The sequence below is a fragment of the Elgaria multicarinata genome, chromosome 4 (assembly GCF_023053635.1).
Source record: "Elgaria multicarinata webbii isolate HBS135686 ecotype San Diego chromosome 4, rElgMul1.1.pri, whole genome shotgun sequence".
Taxonomy (NCBI): Eukaryota; Metazoa; Chordata; class Lepidosauria; order Squamata; family Anguidae; genus Elgaria; species Elgaria multicarinata.
In genome coordinates, this window is record NC_086174.1 from 38,130,775 (window position 1) to 38,151,090 (window position 20,316).

The 20,316-nt window shown below is 40.9% G+C and overlaps 1 protein-coding gene across 2 annotated transcripts in view; it reads right to left on the bottom strand.

The window, feature by feature from the left end:
• The window catches only part of TP53BP2 (tumor protein p53 binding protein 2), a 65,005-nt gene that overhangs the window by 17,100 nt on the left and 27,589 nt on the right, over window positions 1-20,316 (bottom strand). Inside the window, exons 2-11 of one of the 2 annotated variants that reach the window (XM_063124110.1) lie at window positions 18,517-18,664; window positions 10,766-10,879; window positions 9,771-9,850; window positions 8,461-8,562; window positions 7,486-7,660; window positions 3,658-3,839; window positions 3,149-3,313; window positions 2,575-2,812; window positions 787-915; window positions 455-609 (exon numbers count right to left, since the gene is read on the bottom strand). In XM_063124110.1, the coding sequence (XP_062980180.1) occupies window positions 455-609; window positions 787-915; window positions 2,575-2,812; window positions 3,149-3,313; window positions 3,658-3,839; window positions 7,486-7,660; window positions 8,461-8,562; window positions 9,771-9,850; window positions 10,766-10,879; window positions 18,517-18,664 (1,488 nt within the window). The remainder of the gene's footprint in view (window positions 1-454; window positions 610-786; window positions 916-2,574; window positions 2,813-3,148; window positions 3,314-3,657; window positions 3,840-7,485; window positions 7,661-8,460; window positions 8,563-9,770; window positions 9,851-10,765; window positions 10,880-18,516; window positions 18,665-20,316) is intronic. The other variant, XM_063124111.1, reaches the window with a different exon arrangement.

Consider the following 20,316-nt stretch of genomic DNA (forward strand, 5'->3'; position numbering starts at 1 on the left):
TGTGATGAAGAGGAAATTTCACCAGGTTCTCCATATATACAAATGACACCTGCTGAAATTCCCTTTTCAATACAACTGTTAAAGATACAGGAGCCCTGTCCTCCTTTTCATGTGGTCACCCTACCTAAAGGCAGGTGGCATCATTTCCTTCTCATTCATGCAAAAAACATCACTCTATAACGGAGCTCTTTTGCCATCATTCCGGGTTTGACAGATGGAGAACTTGAGAGAGAGATTGCCATTTGCCAAAGCCACCCAGTGAGTTCTTAGCTCATACAAAACCAAAAACCAGGTCCCACATTATGTCGAGTAGATCGTATTGGCTAATGAGACAATGAGAAACTTGGCACAAATTTGTAATCATGCTACCATATGGGTTCAAATACTTCTTCTGATACAAGTAGAGAGAAAGTTCAGGTAAGAACTCGAGGGACACTACATATTTTCTGAATACCTGGCCATCGCGCAGGAGGTCTTCACTACTCTGGTTTTTTCGCAGTGTACCTGTTGTAGGCACTGCAGTACCTCCATTTGATTCAACAGAATCAAACATTGAAAAGGGGCGTACTTTCTTCTCTCTTTCTCGAAGAGGAACATCGCCATCCCCAGCTAAAAAAAAAGAGACTAAATTAAAGTATTTGCAATACTTGTCAATAACAAAATATTAGTGTTGTAAAAAACGAGCTGCTAGGTTAGACTTTGGAAAGATGCACAAACATCCATAAAGTATTTTTTTTACCATAACAAACCACAAATGAAATAAACTACTGCACCATAGGAACTCACCCTGCCCTTCATTGTTACCATTAGCTTTTGTCACTGAGGAAGTTAGCCCTTGGTTGATAAAGTTATCAGCAACTGAATTATTCCAGTCACTGACAGTGAGTGCAGGTTTTGAACCAGCAACTGTAATACCTAGAATAGAAAGGAAGAACAGAGAAGCAGTGAAATTAAGAACATGTTTTTATCATAAGCCACTAAACAAGACACTAGATTGTTAGTGATACTTTAAAGTATTATCCCAGAGGTTTTTTTTTGGCCTCAGCATGAAAAGTATCATTTTTGTAAGGGCAACTGCTTTTTGTACACCAGTTGTATGAACAGATGGACCCAGAGAAGGCTCCTCTCGGAGTTGACTAGTATGTTACCTTGCACTAGTAGCATTTGGCCACATTAGTAAAGGTATTAATACTATCTGTGTTACTAGAAGCTCTAGAGTGTATCCCACAAATGCTAATTTTTAATTTCTATTTTTCTAATAAATAATAATGGTGGTAGTAGATTTATGGAAAACCAATACAAAGTTAATTTTAGTCCAAAACCAGAAGAACCCTATTTATGTTCAATGTGTATCTAAAATCAGTGAGTTTCTCTAATCACTGCAATTCAACAAAGCTAGACAGGATTCTGCTGCTAAAAGGAATGTCAAACTTGGGAACAGTTCAGGTATGATGGTGCACAATTAGGAGAATCCAAGCTTTAAGTATTTCCCGTATTCAAACAATTGTGAAAATGCAGAGGGCTACATATAATTTCCTATCCTAACTCCTGGTTGGGGCGGGGGAGGGGAGTAATCTTGAGTGCACACACTGTAAAAAAAATTCCCACAAGTATTCAGTCGCAAGTATCTAGATACAGGAAGTCACATACAAAATGAAATAGAAACTTTCTTTACATATCTGTAACCACAATACGTAGCATTGTTTTAAAAATCAGTACAAATTCATAGCAAGAACACTTTTGAAAATTTACTATTATGGTTAACTTTTCATAAGTCGTGCACCTCTTCTTAACTCCAGCTGCAACAGCTGTAGCTTTTGCATGAAAGTGCATTACATCCTTATATAAATATCTATGTTACAAGTACAAGATGTAATTTTAAAACTAGTGTAAAGCACTGAGCAGTAGTGTCTGGTTAAAAATAAGATTCCCCAGGGGCATGAATATTTTGCATATCCCTCATAAGTCCCTTCTATTCAAAGTGTTCATGATATCATAGAATAAAGCTGAAGTCTGCTCACTGTAAACAAAACCAGGATTCCCTACATTATTTTATTCCCTACAGAATAAAATAATACATCAATGTCTCACTGCCTTACTTTGGATGACTGACTTGCTCCTAGTACTTCCAAGTACAGCATAAGCCAATACTAAAATCCTAATTTTCAGAACGTTCTTTGCTAACATAACGTGGGATATTTCCTAACGATATTAATGAAACTAGTGTTAAGATAAAATAGATATTAGATAACTTCGTTTTTGTGCAATGAGAATACCAAATTATCTGTGTTTTGCATTTACCACATTAGAGTTTACTCTTCAATCTATCATATAAAATGAAACAAATGCTTATCTAAAAGTTGGGCACTACCTTTAAATGATTAGGCTGACTGGAGAAAGCCGACAGATAAGATATATCATTGTTACTTCTAGACAAATAAATGAAATGGAGTACGCTAATTGTGGAACATGGCATTTTACATGTCGAGCTGGTGATAAGTCAGAGTAGATGACAAGAGGAAATGCTAATCTACTCTGCACAACTAAAAGCTGGAGCGAAAGGCTGATAGTTACCGGCAGGAGCTTTCATTTGTGAAAGGACCCCAGCCCTCATGTTCGGCAGAGTCTGGGTTTTCAAAGGGCCATCTGGGGCTTGTAAGGTTGGAGTCCCATCTGGAAAGGCTGGCTTGACTAAAAGTTCATTCCTTGAGGCGATTCGCGGCATGGTGGAGGACTGGATGTAAGGACCAACAGCCGCCACTCGACTTGGAGTAGATACCACAGGTTGTGGCTGATTCCCATCTGAAGGCACCTAAATAAGATGCATACAGATTACGAAAAAAGTAGATGCTACAACACAGCCCATGTAGGGGAAGAAATACAGTAGGATTTTCCTGTAAAGATATTTTTACTACCTAGCTGTGTCCCTTAGTACAAAGAAAGCACCAAAGGGGTAGGGGAGCACTCTTCTCTCTATGAAAAACTAAATAGGTTAATGCCAATGTATTATTTAAAGTGGTTTTCACGCTACAAGGGAAATGCTTGGGCTATAGCAGATGCACATAGCCTCTCAGCATCCTCCCGCCCCCACCCAATAAGTTAAATATGCTTCAGTAGAAGAAAATATGCTTTGTTCCTTGGCACTCACCGGTACATTCTCCTTTTGCTGCAGGGCAGCCTTCTTCTTCCACAGCCGTTCCCTCAGCTCATTAACACGCTTATCCATGACTGCCACCTCTGAGTTTCGTTTGTTTAAACAGTCCCTCTGTTGCTGCAGCTTGGCATTCTGCTCTTGGTTCAGCTTGTTCCTCAACTGAATGCATTCAGGAGGAGAAATCAAGAATGCAAAACAAATAACTTTCAGGGTGGATGCCATGATGCACTTGACATATTAAAATAAAATGCAAGTTCTTAAAAGGTTAGAGGTTCAATGCAAGCAAGTTCTGCTTAGGCTTTCCTTCTTTACATACCATGCCTGCCAGGTAGATAAAAAATTACATTAAGAACATAGATGAAAACCTAACGTATTAACAAATGATATAATTCTGGCTTTCTTGTCATAAGTGGCGAGAGAGAAGCCAGAGCAAGTTCCTTTGCAAGGCAATATGTGATCTGCCCCTTTTAGCCATGATTGCAGATTTGCAGAACAGAATTTACCTGAAGCTCCTTGTACAGGCGGTCAAGTTCAGCTACAGCAGACTGGTTGTCATGGTAACCATCTATCCGGCCATTCTTCAGCATCTCCAATTGCCTAGTAAGTTCCTCTACCTTTGACACAGCCAGTACCAGTTCTCGTTGTTTTTGCTGGAACAAACTGTTCATCTGCTCAATCTCCTCCACTGGAGAGGAAGACAGAATACAATAGCTGTGGCTGAGAAATGACCAAATGTTGGCTGCTTCCAAGGCAGCTGTTAAGGAGACAGAAACGCCCTACAGCTCTCCAGCTCAGAGCTGAAAGAAGACTACACCAAGTTACAGATTTTATAAAGGATCTCTAGCATAAGAAACCTTATTTTGAATGTATTTTTAGTAATATTAATATAACTATATAAGATAAATACATCTACATATACTCTGGTCTATTAAGGAAGATATTAAATCCCAGTGGCTAAAATGGAGAAAACAAGAGGAAAAAGACAGGCATGTGTGAATTATCTAAATTTGAGAGATGAGATTTTGTCCTGGGAGAACTTGACTTAGTTTCGCCACTGGGCAGTGCCACATAATGTGAATTGAACCAATTCTTTCCTTCATATGGAACCTATAAAATGATGTAGGACAGGAAATATAAATAACATCAATGAGTAAATTAATTTAAAACTACACTGACCAGTTGGCACATCAGGCCAATTTCTGAGCTGTTTAACCCAGGTATTGGCAGGGGCATTCGAGAGCGAGCAAGCTGCCTCCCATCCACTCTCCACTTCCGCTTTCATTTAACAACCCAGAAATGCTCCACTCCTGGCTTATTTTGTGACATGTAAACCGGAAAAGCTGGGTTGTTTATGAATTAAACCCAATAATAAACCATAGGCGAATGTTGGGTTAACTCTATGTTGTTTAAACCCTAAACAACCCAGAGTTCTGGGTTCAGATGACATGAAACAACCCAGAAACAAGGCATTCCTGAGTTGTTAATCAAAAATGGGAGCACAGACAGGAAACAGCATGCTCACTCACAGGCACATGTACATGAACAACCAATATACTCAATTTTTATGAAAAAAAAACTCTCTACAAAGCACCAGCTAAGGTGGTCGCAAAGGAACTGAGGGGAAGGTGGGAATGTGCTGGAGCATGCGCATTGGACAGTGGGGGAGAGTTCCCGCCAAAAAATAATGACGCTTAGCTAGAAAATCTTTCCGAAGCAAGGCTCGGCGCAAGCACAGAGCCCATAATGTGATGCACAGAGACCACGAAGAAGAACCAATATTTGTTAACCGTGGGTTGTTTGATTACCCAAACTCGGTCAGATTGTTGTTTTAAAAGGGCTTGGTGAGGAACAGGAAAATCTGGGTCAGGGAGTTATATCCATTTGCAAATATAACATATTAAAGCAAGGTGCAATATCAATGTACTGAGACAGCCAAGATTATTTACACTGTAGTAATCGCTGGATGTAAATTTCTGAAAGGCTAAAACAGAGGTAGGGAATCTTTCTCAGTCCTGCCAGCAGTGGGCAGGCCAAGCGCCACTCCTTTCTCTCACCCACTCCCCCACCCTCCCCCAATATTCTCTTCCTCCCTTCTCCTCTCCATGATCTCTTCCCCCCTCTTTCTCCTTCTCTCACCCTGCTCACTACAGTTTGAAATCTGTCCCTCCACTCCTCTTTCTCCCTTTTCAAGATCAACATAGCTAACAGAACGTAGGAAAACAAAGTGTCTTGAAGCACAATAAAACAATTCCCTGTATATAGTAGATTGATAAGAAATGACTAGAAGGAAATTACTGTCTGCAACTCACTGTCAGAATTTTATAATCTAAAGGAAGCAAAACTTGGCATCCCTTGAGAGCTACAACATGAAATTATCAAGTAACCTTCAAAGTAAGATTTGCTTTATCAAGAGATAGGGAACCTCCAGGTTCCAAACCCAGCCCAAGAAGCGTCTGTAGATTCCTCCTGGAGGAAATGCTGCTGTTATCTCTGATCTCTCTCAACAAGGAAAAAAGCAAAATGAGCGGGGGGGGGGGGGGCGCCATGCCCACTGACACTGTACAGCCCACAACGGGTTGGTTGCAATTCGGTCTCCCACCGTAAAGTAGTTCCCCACTCCTGGTCTATCATCTACAGTATTATACTTTCAGTGGTAAATGGTTCAAATGCTTAGACAAATATTGTTAAATCCAAGAATGAGCAAATCAAACTAGACTGCTAGTACTACTACTTCTTACCATTTATCTAGCTCAAATAGCATGCTAGGTGCTTGATGTTTGCCCAAATTTAACAACACATGTGAAAAGAGAAATCATGTATTTCCCAAAAAGCTACTTTCCTTTTGTTACCAGTAGATCATTCCTATTTCCATTTGCAAGCCAATGTCAGTATTTAAATAAGTGAAAGGATTTTAAATGCCAGTGAAGCAGCTTTGATGCATTTTATGCCTCTAATTATTTCTGAATTGTCTTTCAACCCAGAAAGGGCCCTCAAGGAGACTTATTACTGCTACCAAAAAAATGGTAGGACTAAGCACTTGAAACAAACTTGAAAGTTAAACGCATTAATATGTGGTTGACAGCAACTATTTTCTCTAATGCATTAGATGCTGAACTCTAAGCATGAGAGATCATGTTACTTATTGTACCAAAAGCCTGCAAGATAGTGACTAAATAAAGAGGGTATCAGAGTATAAATAAATATTTTCCAAGTGAGAGTACAGAAAAAAATTAATGAAGCACCCCACTGGCATCAACTCAAAGTGCAGAAAATCAATCCAATATATGGATTTTGGATTTTTTTAAAAATGGCATCGGCAATTTGTGCAAATGGGATCTTTCTGCCCCCTTTCTGGTGTTCAAATTTGCACAAATGGGGGTAATTATTTTTTTTATTTTTTTAAGGAGGGGTCTTGCACAAGTCCATCTGTCTACTATTTAACCCCACAGAAACATATACCCATTGTAAATATCCTTATCAGTTTCATCTGCTCCACAGCTACTTTGCCTGGACCCAAAGTGGAGGCTGAAATTGACAAGTTCTTTAAAAAGTATAGAATTTGGCTCTGCTGGGCTAAATGAAGTAGTATGTAGAAAGGATGAAACTGAAAAGGATTTTTACAACAGAAATATGCCTCTACACAGCTACACAGCTGGCAAAAAACCTATAAAAAAGAAACTAAAAAAAATTAAACCCCATTTGTGCAAATTTAAAAGCCTAAAGGGGAAAAAAGATCTCATTTGCTCAAAACTCTGGACTTGAACAATGAAAAAACAACCCATACCCAATCTCATTTGTGCAAATCATGGGACCCAGGGAAAAAAACACATCTAATCAAAGTGCACAAAGAACAAAAACAAAAAACAGTCCTGGAATCATATCAAGAACAACCCCCTACTGTCTTCCAACAATTTTGAAAATCTCTACTTGTTTACCCCACCCCCCGCATGCCAGTTCCATGCCAGCTCATTTCCCAAATTATCCTTGCCAGATGCAGGTTTTTCTGATGTTTGAACCCAGTGAGGGTGGCTTGTTGGGCAAACCACCCAGAACCCACGTTCTGTTGTAGGGTTGTGGGATGGCTTGTTAACCACCTCAACAAGCCACCCTCACTGGGTTCAGACGACATGAGGCAACTGACAGGGATGTGAATTGGTAACCTGAAGCCTACAGGTACCACAATCCACTGTAGCCTAAATATGCCCTGGTGGGCAGCAGTGATCATGCAAACCAAGTCAATGTGTAATTATTCTAAATAGGAACAGCTAAACACGAAGTTTAAACAAAGGTTATCATAAGATGGTCATAAAAATCCTTCACTAGCAGCTCACCTAGTTTCCCATTACTGAGCCGTTTCTGCTCCACATGGCCTTTGAGTGCTCTCACTTTCTTCAACTTGGCTTCCTGATTCTCAGCAATTTCTTTTAATCTTTTGAGTTTTTCCTGCTCTGCAGCTTGTTGTTGCTGCCGCTGATCCTGCTGTTTCAGAAACTTTAACCGCTGCTCCTAGAGATGAACAAAATCAAGCATTATGCTAACTTTGAATAAATTTACATAATGGCAATACACTGATGACATAACATTTCTGGAATAGATGAAATATAGTGCATGTCTGCAACAGTTCACATGATTATTGTAATTCCTAAACAACACTGATTATTGTAATTCCTCCCACAACACTGAAGAACTTACAAAAAAAAATAAACAAATAGTTTAGGGTTTCCATCTCTCACCATCACAAACACCAGAGGAAAAGCAGCCAACAAGTGGGTGGGGAGGAAGAGTGCAATCTGAATAATGAAAATATTTCAGGGACAAGGGCTACGTGAACATGCCCCCTGTAATTCCCTTTTTTAATCGGTGGGAAAGTGATCAAGGACCTCTCAGGATCACTTATACTTTATCAACTGGTTATCAAGGTTTCAGGGAAGCTCATCTTCTGTTACTGATCTTCCCAGCAGAAGAAATGCTATGTATCCAAGGAACCACAGAATTCCCTAAAATACAGTTTGAAAATGATTCAATTATATATGGTATGGTCAAAATAGATAAACATTCGACACTGAGAGTGCCTGAATTCAAATCCCAAATGCTGTGGACTCAGTGGGTGTCCCTGGCCAAGTCAAGGCATAGCTCTCAGATCACATTTAACATATTATCTACCCAAACAGGCTACTGGGAGAAATTCAAAGATACCAAAGCACTTCAGTCTTAAGTGTTTTACAAAATCCATACTTCAAAAATGCTTTCTCTCGTGCTTTTTTTTTATTCACAGGTAATTTTTATAGAAACTTATTTCAACATACCTTGTTAGCCAGCATTTGTTGTTGGGCCTCTATTTGTTGCTGTTGTCGTGATGCCATTTCCTGCAGTTCAGCCAGAGTCATATCCATCCGAGGAGCACTGACCTTCAATTATTATTATTATTATTATTATTATTATTATTATTATTATTATTATTATTATTATTAAAAACTATGGTATAAGCATTGTGTTTTGTTGAAGCCCATTCAATAAATTTTCCACCTGGTTTCAGAAATAGAGGGCTGCCTGCTACACCGTTTGGGGGACAGAGTAAATGGTGAAAGCAAGTACTACTCAAGAACTCATGAAGAAAAAGACAATTAAGTTAATGGTGTACTTTTATTCCAATGGCCTTTGAATAAAACACCAACCCATAAGGAAGGTACCTAGAAGACATCCATGTCCAACCCCAGACCAAGCTACTAGCATCGAGCCATCAATGTCCAGCTCAAGGTATTTTGCAACCTGAAGCAAAGGACAAGATGGCATCTCTCCCCCATACTGAACTGACAGATCAATCTTACTTCAATCTAGTGATGGGCTAGCTTCTTCCACCATTATCTTCAGGCCAGTTTAGATGAAGGACAGGTTGTGTGGCACACGCAATTCCATCTTCCACTGAAGTGGAACGGGGCCGAGGGATGGAGGAGAAACAAGCAGGGGGCTGCCATTGCTGCCTCCCAGCATCTGATGGTTGCCTCATTCTGCCTAATGATACAGCTGCACCTGCATCAACCCAATACATATTGACCTACTAAGTACCACAAGTCAACAGCAGGTGTACCACCCCAGTAACAGGATCAAATGGGAGGAAAGATATTCCTTTATGGTATACATAAGCACAATCTATTCAGCAAATTTTGCAAGAGGAACATTTTACTGGCTACAAATCTATTTTCCTACACCAGTCCTGATGATTAAACATGCCAAGTTTTTAACTCTTTTCGCAAATATCTTTTTTTTTTGTATCCCGTGATAAGATAATAATTCAAGAAGCCTCACACTTCATATTACTACATTGGTTTTTCAAGCAGCTTGTTCTCTTATGTCAAGTCTGAGGGAGTTTTGTAGCATGATACAGTAGCTTCTGACGCTACATTGTATACTGTCTGTTTTGCTAGGGGCGCCTTTCAAATATAATAGTAGGGTGCACGTTCCCTGTAGGGGGACTGATCATATCTTTCTAATTGGCAAGTGGTGTTTTTTTAACCTTTTGTAGCCAATCTGGGATTGGCTACAAAAGATAAAGTAAATGCATGCTTTAAAATTATTTGCTTAGTTGCATTTAAGAAATGCTAACCTAAATACTTACTCCATTCTCTATTCTTCGTTCACCAGGCATTTTTACACCGTTTCTCTTCAAGCTTGGATCTTGCAGCCGTGGTCCACTCCCTTTATTAAGTACAAAGTGAACCAAAGGAAAAGTTAAAGTTTTAAAAATATTCTAGGGATTACTTTCAATATAGCTTTCCTTCTACAAGGTTGGAAGGAGAAAGTGGAGAAAAGTCAGTTAGGTTTGCAGCTTCAGTCTAGGTACAAAATAATCCAACAACATTTGCAAGTCAATGTAACTGAAGTTGCAGCCCTGGCCATGTTTCTACTAAAATGCTGCATGTGCAATAAATGTATTAACCTTGTCTGATATGAAGGGGACAATAAGCAAGAAATAAAACATGACTTTTTCCACGAAAATGTAAGTAGACAAGCTGCAGAATATGGCAATAAGCCAAGCCTGTGTTTTGCATAAACTCAGTTTTATAGCACAATGAAAGGGATTAACCTGTAACAACACAGACACTTTAACTTCATTACAGTATAACTATTTTGCATTCATCACCAGAATTCAAATAGACATCCTAATGAACCCAAAAGCTGTAGAAAGGGCTTCCTGACTTAATCACTATAGCAATGATACGCAAACTAGAAAATCTGTTTTAGGAAGAGACTGAAGCCTCAGGACAACATATTCAGAAATGCAGAGTTAAGCAAATGGAATTGTGTGTTCTGAAATCAGTCTCTCACTGAATTCAATGGGGCATAAGGGCACCATGCAACACTTATCAGGCTGGAGAATGGATGGGGTCCTCTACAGGTGAGTATTTGTCTGGCAAGAGATTTCAGAACATTAAAGAACAGGACTATATTCTGCAGTACAGCAGGCAAAGCATACAGGATCTTCTGCCACACACAAAGTAGGGTGCCCTATACATGTACGGTAAAGGAAATTGTAGGAGGATTCAGTGTGCCATCTCCCAAGCATATTGCTTTTAACCCAGGTATGCATACAAGGGTAGGTTCATCACTTACCAGTTTCCCGATTAGGGGACCGTTCATGGCGAAGAAAGAACCGAACCTCATTTCTCTGGACTCCATAGCGCTGCAGAAGATCCAACATGCGCTCATTATCAGCTACAGGGCGCTCTGAAAAATAGAAAGCAAGCTCAATATCTTTTCTTCCATGCGCTTTAAACCCCAAATAAACCAAAATTATTTCCATGAGACATGAACAGTCATCAAGGGCTACTTTACATGATATTCCAAAGATGTATTTTCAGTGTGTCCATAGCAATCTTATATTCAATGTTTCAGTGTTCATCTGCAGGCAAATGTTGGATACATGACAAGTATGTTACTTTCTAATAAGCAAAAGCAGCCTTTAATGGGATAAAAGGAAGAATAAGAGGGAAATCCTGAACAGCAGGTGAGTTTTGCAGAAGCCTTATCTGAAACTGAAACATTATCAAAATTCCACAGAGCCAATGAAACAAGAAATATTGGGAAGTCTAACATTTAAGAGAACTTGACAAAGGTATGATAGCTATGACACTTTTACCAAGTAAGAAATACAGCAACAGATTGGGTTCCCATTCTCTTGAACCCACAAGCCTTTTGTCATGGCTTATTCTCCCTGTAACTTAACTATCTGTGTATTCACAGCTACCTTCTTAGTCCATTTCAATGTATCTGATGGAAGTAGGCTCTTTCCTATAAATATTCCTGTCATAAAAACACTGTTGTAGCCAACATAAAGGGTTATTCAGAATACTCTTGCCATAATATGAAGTTGCTGTGCTTTAAGTGCACTCAGCAGAAGAGGTCTGGTGAAAAAAGGACCAGCTATGAAGAACAGTTCACTGATCTTTTCGAATTTGTCCGTTAGCTTTCAGAAACAAAGTGCATTTTCACTTCAAATCTCTCTTGGACCATGCTCCGCCAGGGACCCAGTTTCAGGCTGAAAGGCTGTGTGTGTGTGTGCGCGTGCGCACATATACACATGCATACATATATTGCATATAATTTTAGAGACACAATGATTAATTTCTCATTGCTGAACACTAAACTGAAGCATAACATCTCCAATTCAATTGGTGAGTCCAATGGTGACAGAAATGCCCAACGTCCAAGCTTCCTGCCATGATTATGTAACATGCCAGACAGCTGAGCTATAGCTGGAGTTGACCTGCAGTTTTTGCTGTAGGTTTATCAAGACCCTGCCTTCTGCCATACAGCCACTAGCTTGTACTGCCTAGAACAGCTTTCCACAACCTGGCACCCTCCAAAAGTTTTGGACTTCAACTTCCATCATCCCAAGTGAGCATGACTAATGGTCAGGAATGCTGGGAGTTGTTGTCCAAAACATCTGGAAGGCAGCAGGTTGGGGAAGGCTATCCTAGAGAGTGAAGTGATAGCATGATTGTAATCCCCTGCTAAGCATGCATCAACAATTTATCTAATTATGTTTTCCCTGCAGCTCTCCAATACAACCCCCTTGTTGCACACTTTTTACACATATATACCTTAGTGTAATTTTTGTACATTAGTGGAACTCTGCTCACACCGCAACTACCCTATGAATTTTCCCCTCTTCCACTTCTAGATATTTCCAAGTGTCAGAGGCTGGAGGTGTCCATTTCCACCCTATTCCCTAAGGAAAGAGGTCTCATAGTTCAAATAGGATGCAGTCCTTTTTATTTATTACGGTTCAGCAAATATAGAGTTGTGGTTCTCATAATCAATCTCTTTAATTCTCTCCAGGCTTTCAATGCTTACGACTACCAGTTGCCCTAATTCAGAGCAGGCAGCATAGATGGCCCCATTTCTCCAGAAGCGTGAGTCACCCCCAGATTATGAGAATGACGGCCTAGCCTAATCCCTATGTATCTGGTTCCCCCTCTCTAGTGCTCTCCACTCTTTTTCCGATAGCCATCAGTTATTTTACCCCCACCCTGCCACAACCTGCACAACTGTAGCAACAAAGAAGTACTACTCCCAGTATCCCCGAACTGGGGCTGCCCCCAAATGCCACCTCTCTCAAGACTCACCACAGAAGGCGCAAACAGCCTCCATCCTCTGTATCAGCAAGCCTGGCAGGGCATGGGGGCTCTGATCCTTGTATTCCTTAGAACTATCAAATTTAACCCACTTGCACTGCTAACTGCCACTAAGGGATTGAGGCATTGGTATAATTCTTCATCCTTGTAGGATGTCCTCTGCTTCCTACAGAGTGCAGCAACCTTTTATTCTATTCCATAGTAACCATTCATATGTACAGCAGATGACTTCCAATTCCTAGTTTGGCAACAGAAAGGCCGTGACAACCAGCCACTTCTCAGCACCAGATCAAAAGACATGTTTGAATAAGTATTAACAGCCAAGCAAATGATGCAGTGATACTGTTACTTTGTTGTTAAAGTGATGCTTTATCTGGTACAGAAGGGAACTCTGGCTCCGTTTGTTTGAAAAGCCCGAGGGAAACAGGAAAAAAAAAACCCACTATTGTTAAACCAATATATTTCTGATAACAGGTCTGTTACACTCCGTAGTAGTAGTAGTAACAGCCCAGTTTAGTTACACAATACCAACCATCATAACATCCCACTGATATGCCTGAATATTATAAAAACATTTTCTTCCTCACAAATAAGAGATGTCAAAGTTAGTATTTGCAGCCGTTTATCTTCAAATAATCTCAAAAGAGCCTCTCATCTCCTTAGTACCTGACTCACCGCATCTTTATATATTTAAAACCAAAAGCAGCAACGGCTTTTCAATCTGAATCTGAATTTAAAAACATAAATGGAAACTTAGCTTGTATAACCTATCATTTGTATTCTGACAGCATCCAAATGCCTTAGTAAAGCCAACAAGGTAATGGGTTGTTATTATTATTATTATTATTATTATTATTATTATTATTATTATTATTTATTTATTTATATAGCACCATCAATCACACTCAAGTGATCATGACAAATGTTGAAAAACTGAAAATTATAAGTAATTACTGATTTAGAAAGACAGTATTTTTATCTTAATTCAAGGATAAAGATTGAAGTGTACACATGCTTAATGACATTATAAGACCCCACCCTACTCCTGTATGTGAATCTCATATTCCAATGTTTAAATTTTGGTACCCTTTTATGAATGCCCCCTTCACAAGATGTGTAGGTTTTTATGACACCTGAGAGGTTATAAGCACAAAGTGGGTTTGTTTGTTTGTTTTTAAAGGACAAGAGAGGTTCCTTTTAGGAGAGAGAGAAAATCTGCAGCCATGTTGAAGCAATCTAGGAAGGAAATTTTCTGGGGTTACTGTCAAAGCAGATTAGTTTTACAGTACAAGCAAGTAGGTCACTGTTACAGAAAAAGCAGCTTCCATGGTTATTTGTCTAGACAGCTAAACAGATCATCTTCTAAATCAAAGGGAAGAAAGTACCTCTATAATTTGGGAAAAGAGGGTCTGGAAGAGGCTTAGAAGACTGATTTATGGTGGGGTTTAGTCAATACTCCAGTAAAAGCTAATTAAAGTTAAGGGAATGCCTTTTGTGCTAGGATTCTCACTAAATAACTGCCACGATTGCTTGTGACTCACAACCCATAGCTGTAAAGAAGACTAGCAATTCTACAAGCAAACTGCAGCCTATGTACAAGGATGGGCTTATTAAAGAACAGAAAGTCCTGATGCTTCATAACTTTTAATTTAAAGCCTTACCATATCTAAACCCTGCACTTATCAATCACTGCACCAAGAAATAGGCGTTTTGAGCAAGGCGGAATAACTGCTGCAATATTACCACAAGCTATTCTTCTGTGCCAATGTGGCAAACTGACTAGGTCAGCGTGCCAGCACAGTACAGTAAGAACTGCTAAAGCTGTTCCATAGGATAAATGAACAGAGCTGAATATTCGGTACTAGAAAATGTTTGTAGCTGACACAGAAAACACTAGGTGGTATATACGCACTTACCTTACATAAGACACTATCATAATTAATGTGAGTGATCAGAGGTATGTGTGTCCTTAGGATCTAGGTATTCATTTAACATTTTAGAGGCATGAGCTGAGGGGATAGAATATTATCTTAAATTAACAGGGAATCTACTGTGCCTAGATTGAGTATAAAGAGTCCTTATCAATTCCAAAACACTTGCTGTCCATCCACCATGAATAAGTTTGATAGGCAACAAAATTGGGGGCTGATGTCCTGAATTTGAGCTGTCCCCTTTCAACCTGAATTTTCCTGTCTCTCTTCTCTCTCTGAGATTAAAAAAAGTAGTGTGCGAAAAAAATGCTTGCACTTGTCATTTATGGCAACTAGCTAAGAGGATCAGAAACATTAAAAGGTACAGCTCTATGTGTGCAGGGGAGAACCATTTCGAAAGTAAATTCACATTCTATCCACAGTAGTTTTTACATTTACATTAAAGATGTAGAGGAAACAATGTTAAGACCTGTTTTGCACGTAACAACAAATCATGGATTGCTGAATCGTGGGATGTCATTACCTGTGTACCAAGAAGGACAGGTTGCTCACCTGTAACTGTGGTTCTTCGAGTGGTCATCTGTGCAGTCACCTTATGGGCTCTGCGCCTGCGCTGAGCCTTTGCTCCGGAAAGGTTTAGTAGATGAAAAAAGCGTTATTTTTGGCAGGAACCCCTCCTCCACTGTCCAGCGCGCATGCTCCCGCACGTTCCCGCCTTCCCCTCAGTTCCTTTGTGACCAAAAACAGGTCAACCGTGGTACCGAGAGGGAAAACAGTACTCTTCCGTATCAGTAGTTGACACCGAAGAGGGGACGGTGGGAGGGTTGTGTGACTGCACAGATGACCACTCGAAGAACCACAGTTACAGGTAAGCAACCTGTCCTTCTTCTTCGTGGTCTCTGTGCATCACACTATGGGCGACTACCAAGCCAATCCACTTACCGGAGGTGGGTAGGTTTCACTAAAGCACTGCAGAGAGGACAGCTCTGCCAAACGAAGAATCCGACCGGGAACGGACGTCTACGTTGTAATGCTTGACAAACGTTAGTGGCCGCAACCAAGTCGCTGCTTTGCAAATATCTACTAGGGGAACCCCTCTAGCAAATGCAGTTGATGTGGCCAAACTTCTAGTGGAGTGTGCTCTGACACCCTGCGGAAAACTCAAATTTTGATAATTGATAGGCAAGCTTGATAGTGTGCAGTATCCATCCCGTAAGGCGTTGAGTTGACACTGCACTTCCTTTCTGCTCTCCACCATAGCAAATAAAGAGTCTCTGAGATTCACGAAAAAACTGTGTTCTGTCTTTATAAAAGGCTAACGCCCTTCTTACATCGAGGCAGTGTAATCTCCTTTCTAGATCCTTTCCTTTTCCCCCTCGTCCTCCTCCCTCCCAATCCCTTTTCCTTTTGTGTCATGTCTTTTAGATTGTAAGCCTGTGGGCAGGGACTGTCAAGAAATACTTTTGTAAGCCGCCGTGAGAGCCTTTTTTGGCTAAATGGCGGCATAAAAATCCTTAAATAAATAAATAAACCATGGTTGAGGCATTCCTCTGTCACCCGATCTAGGCAGATCCCTGTCAATAGGCGGACGAGGGGGAGAGGGCAGGGTTCGAGTAAGCTCAGCTGAAGGGCGTCGATCTCGAGCTACCACATCGACAATGTCCTGTGGAGTCAGAGATAAACGATAAATACGTCGGAGTCGGGGGTTCCCTTATTTCTCCCTCCGACGTTGTGGAGAGAAGTTCAATGGCCAGGCGTTCTACCAGGTTTGAACTCTCAGTAGCCATCGCCAGTGGCGGTAAGGTATGCTGCCTCTTCTTCTTTTTAGAATGAGTTTCCGTTGGAGACTTGGCCTTTTTCACCTTCTTTGATATCTTTTTAGCAGTAGATAGCATGAGAGAGTGGCCCGCTGATGGTCGATCCAACGTGGATGTCGACATCGAGGGAGCTGCCGATGTTGAAGGAGCTGTTGACGTTGAAGGAGCTGTTGACGTCGAAGGTTTCGACGTCGATGGTGCGGTAGACGCCATGGGAGGCTTTTCTACAACAGGCTTATCGACAGATTGGAGAGTTTGTTTCTAGAGTTCTGCCCTCAGATGATCCGCTCTGTGTCTTCTGTTTGTTTTGAGAATGATTGGCAGTGGTGGCAAGTCTCAACAATGTGTGCCTCTCCTAAACAAAAGAGGCAAAGGGAGTGGCCGTCCGCCACAGGCAGTTTACCACCACAGCGGACGCACTTACGGAATGGCGCTTTAAGGGCCATACAATGTAGAAAGAGAAAGAGAAAAAACTTCTACGTAGAGGAAAAACCTAATTTATTTTTTTATTTATTTTTTAGGATTAGAAACGAAGATATAGAGAGAAAGAAGAACAGAAAGAAAACTTTAAGAGAAAAAACGCTCAGCTACAAAGTCCTATTATGAGGAGAGAACCTTTCGACAAAGCACCAGCTAAGGCGGTCACAAAGGAATTGAGGGGAAGGCAGGAACGTGCGGGAGCATGCACACTGGACAGTGGGGGAGGGGTTCCCACCAAAAATAATGCTTTTTTCAGCTACTAAACCTTTCCGGAGCAAAGGCTCAGCGCAGGCACAGAGCCCACAGTGTGATGCACAGAGACCACGAAAAAGAACTATGGGTTACCTACGGGCTGTTAACCACAAACAACCCATTAAGAGAATTTAACCCTCAAATATGCCACGGTGGCTGGGTTTGCACAATATGGCAACCCTCCTATTGCCCCAACTACAGTTTCCATGTTCAAAATGGTATCTGGCATATGTCACAGCTCATCTGGGGTTGAATAACCCATGGTAAGCCTGGAGTGTCATGCAAACCAGGTCATGGTTTATTGTTGGATTGTGAACTGTGGGTTGTTCAAACCATCTGTTATCATTACATGAGAACCCAGAATCATGGGTTGTTTTATTAGGCTACAGAGGTAGCAGGTGAGCAGTAAAAATCAATCAGCCTCTTTACATTCTAGTGCTGGAGTGCCACAAAGGCAGTTGAGGTACATGGAGGGAGCGGGCAAAAGAGGGAAACAACCCAAGGACTGAGAAAACAAACCACGGTTTGTTCGATTGTCAACCAGACAAATCCTGGTACAGGTAACAAGGCATGGGGGGAAACCAGGCCTTGACAGGGTTCAGACTGTCACGGCAGTGGAAGAAGTCACTGTAGCTTCTCCCCCTGCCTCCGCATGTGCCATGCATGCATCCACCATTTCCAGTATTCCCTGCACTGCAGCATGGGTTGGCATATCATCTGAACCCAGCATGTAGTGCAGGGTGTGCGTGTGACTTTGTACCCAACCTACAACCCATGATGTGCAGTAGACGTATAGGATGGGTACAAAGCCACCACCTCCCATGCCGTTTTTAGACGATAAACCAACCAACGCTGCAACGTGGGGAATAATGCGAATGGCAGTCATGCGCACATCACATGCAAGGGCAGGGGGAGAAGCCACGATGGCTTCTCCCCCCACTGCAATTATCCAAACTCGCCCCTTAAGTGTCTTGTGTGAAAAATCCACAAGTCACTGCCTTGGCCAGAATTTCAACTCAGGTTGCCAGTGTGCAATTGATTCTCCCAGGCTCTATTAACATAATACTCTATTTTCATTTTACAGTAACATAAAAGCAAGTAATATTAAAACAAAGCTCCACAACTTAAATATTCTTCAGAATTCATGTGATCCTTCAATTAAATATTTTTAGTTAATTCTGATGTTAAAATAAACAAAAACAAGTTATCTAAATGTCTGTAAGTTACAAATGCCATGTTTCACATACCTGAGCCACACCATACTTCAGCCAGGTGGCATTCAGTTTCACCAGGCTCTTTACACAAATCCACTACATCTCTGCAAGTGGTTTCTGGGGTAACTGGCACCTCAGTAAAGTGTTGTTCATTATTGCTGAGGTACACTGTAAGAAACATCTGAAAGAGATCAGGGTATTCTGTTATCTGTTGAAGTAATGAGTGATATTTCTATTACCAAAATGTTTGCTTCTCACCAAAAAGTCCTATATCACAACCCCGACTACACACAGATAACATTGGACAAAAGCATAAATCTAAACACATGACAGCAAAACAGAATAGTGATCACTAATTGTAGAATTTCTATTGTCTTAGCACAAACCCTGGTTTTCCTTTGGCACACACCTTATACAGTGCATAGCAACGATACTTTCTACCAAAAATTGTGAACTACCAGACCAAATGCTCCAAATTGGTGTACTGAAGTAAAACAATACTAAAAAACAATTTTTAAGGGTTTCTTTTTAAGGCAGCACCTCCCTACCTATATCAATCTGGTAAGCCTGTTCAGTCTCAAGTCTAACAAATGCAAGCATTTCAATCCTCCACATGAACCAACATCAGACCACAAGGGCAGGTTGCTTTCTGCTCCCTTACCATCCTTTCAAAATGCTTGTACTGAAGGCAAGTAGAACTGCTTGTGGAATCTGACTACATGATTCTGCCATCTTACAAAAGTTTTGAGTTTCACAAATCCTTAGCGCATTTTATCTCTGGTTTTCAATGAAGTAAGTTTAGGCCTCCACAACTTCAACTCTTTAATTCTCTTTATTTGTGGCAATGCAACTAGATCGAGGCCCTATTTCTTGAAACAATTAGTTTTTTCTCTAACCTTATGCATTACTCATATGTAGGGCACTCAAATATGCTACGAGAGAGGGGCTGCACTCCCGGCTCCATCCCCCAAACCATACTCCTAAGGTATCTCTCCGTGGGCTAGCTCTACCTTGCAGAATACCCTGCAATACTATGTATCTGAATAGTATGGAGCCCCAATGCATGAGCATTCACGAGTATAATTTCCTATTCAAACTTCTGAAGTAAACACAGGAGTCTAGGGACAGAGCTGTCCCAGGAATGCAGCCCCGCTGCAGCAGCGATACACAAACGCCTACATGCAAGTAATTTGTGCACAGGGCTGCACCTCATTACAACAGTTTCATGCAGGATATAAAATGCAGATGAGACCTTAAAAAAGAATTATAGGAACAGACAGACAAAAAGAAATCTAGGATTCCTTACATGCTGTTCACCAATCATGATACTCCACAAAAGTAACTTACTTCTAAGCATAAAAGTAAAAATAGCTTTGGAGGCACTGACAGGGTTCACAAAACTTACTAACCCATGATGGTTTATTTGCTGGAACAACCCATTGTGGGATGTTCCTACCTATCCACGCCAAATTATTTCCCCCAAATAAGCCACCCTAAGAACCCACTAGCTCATTTCAGACAACATGTTAGTCAACGCAGTGTGAAAACTCCATTCAACGGTTGAGTTTTCAGGGGGTACTCCCCACACAACATGCTGTAACTCCACCATTGTGTGCCTATGGGCTACAGTGGAGTTGAGTAAAATCCAACACAACGTCTGATTGACAGTTCCTCTACCCTCTCTCTTACCCAGGTCCTCCCAATGGTATCCCATCAGCCACTGCTGCTAAAAACAATCCCAGTGGCTCTCCTAGAGCAGCACTCGCTCCTTTCACTGCTTTTGCCAGGGAACTCTGTAGCCAGCGGAAAAAGTCAACTCAACGGAAAACTCTA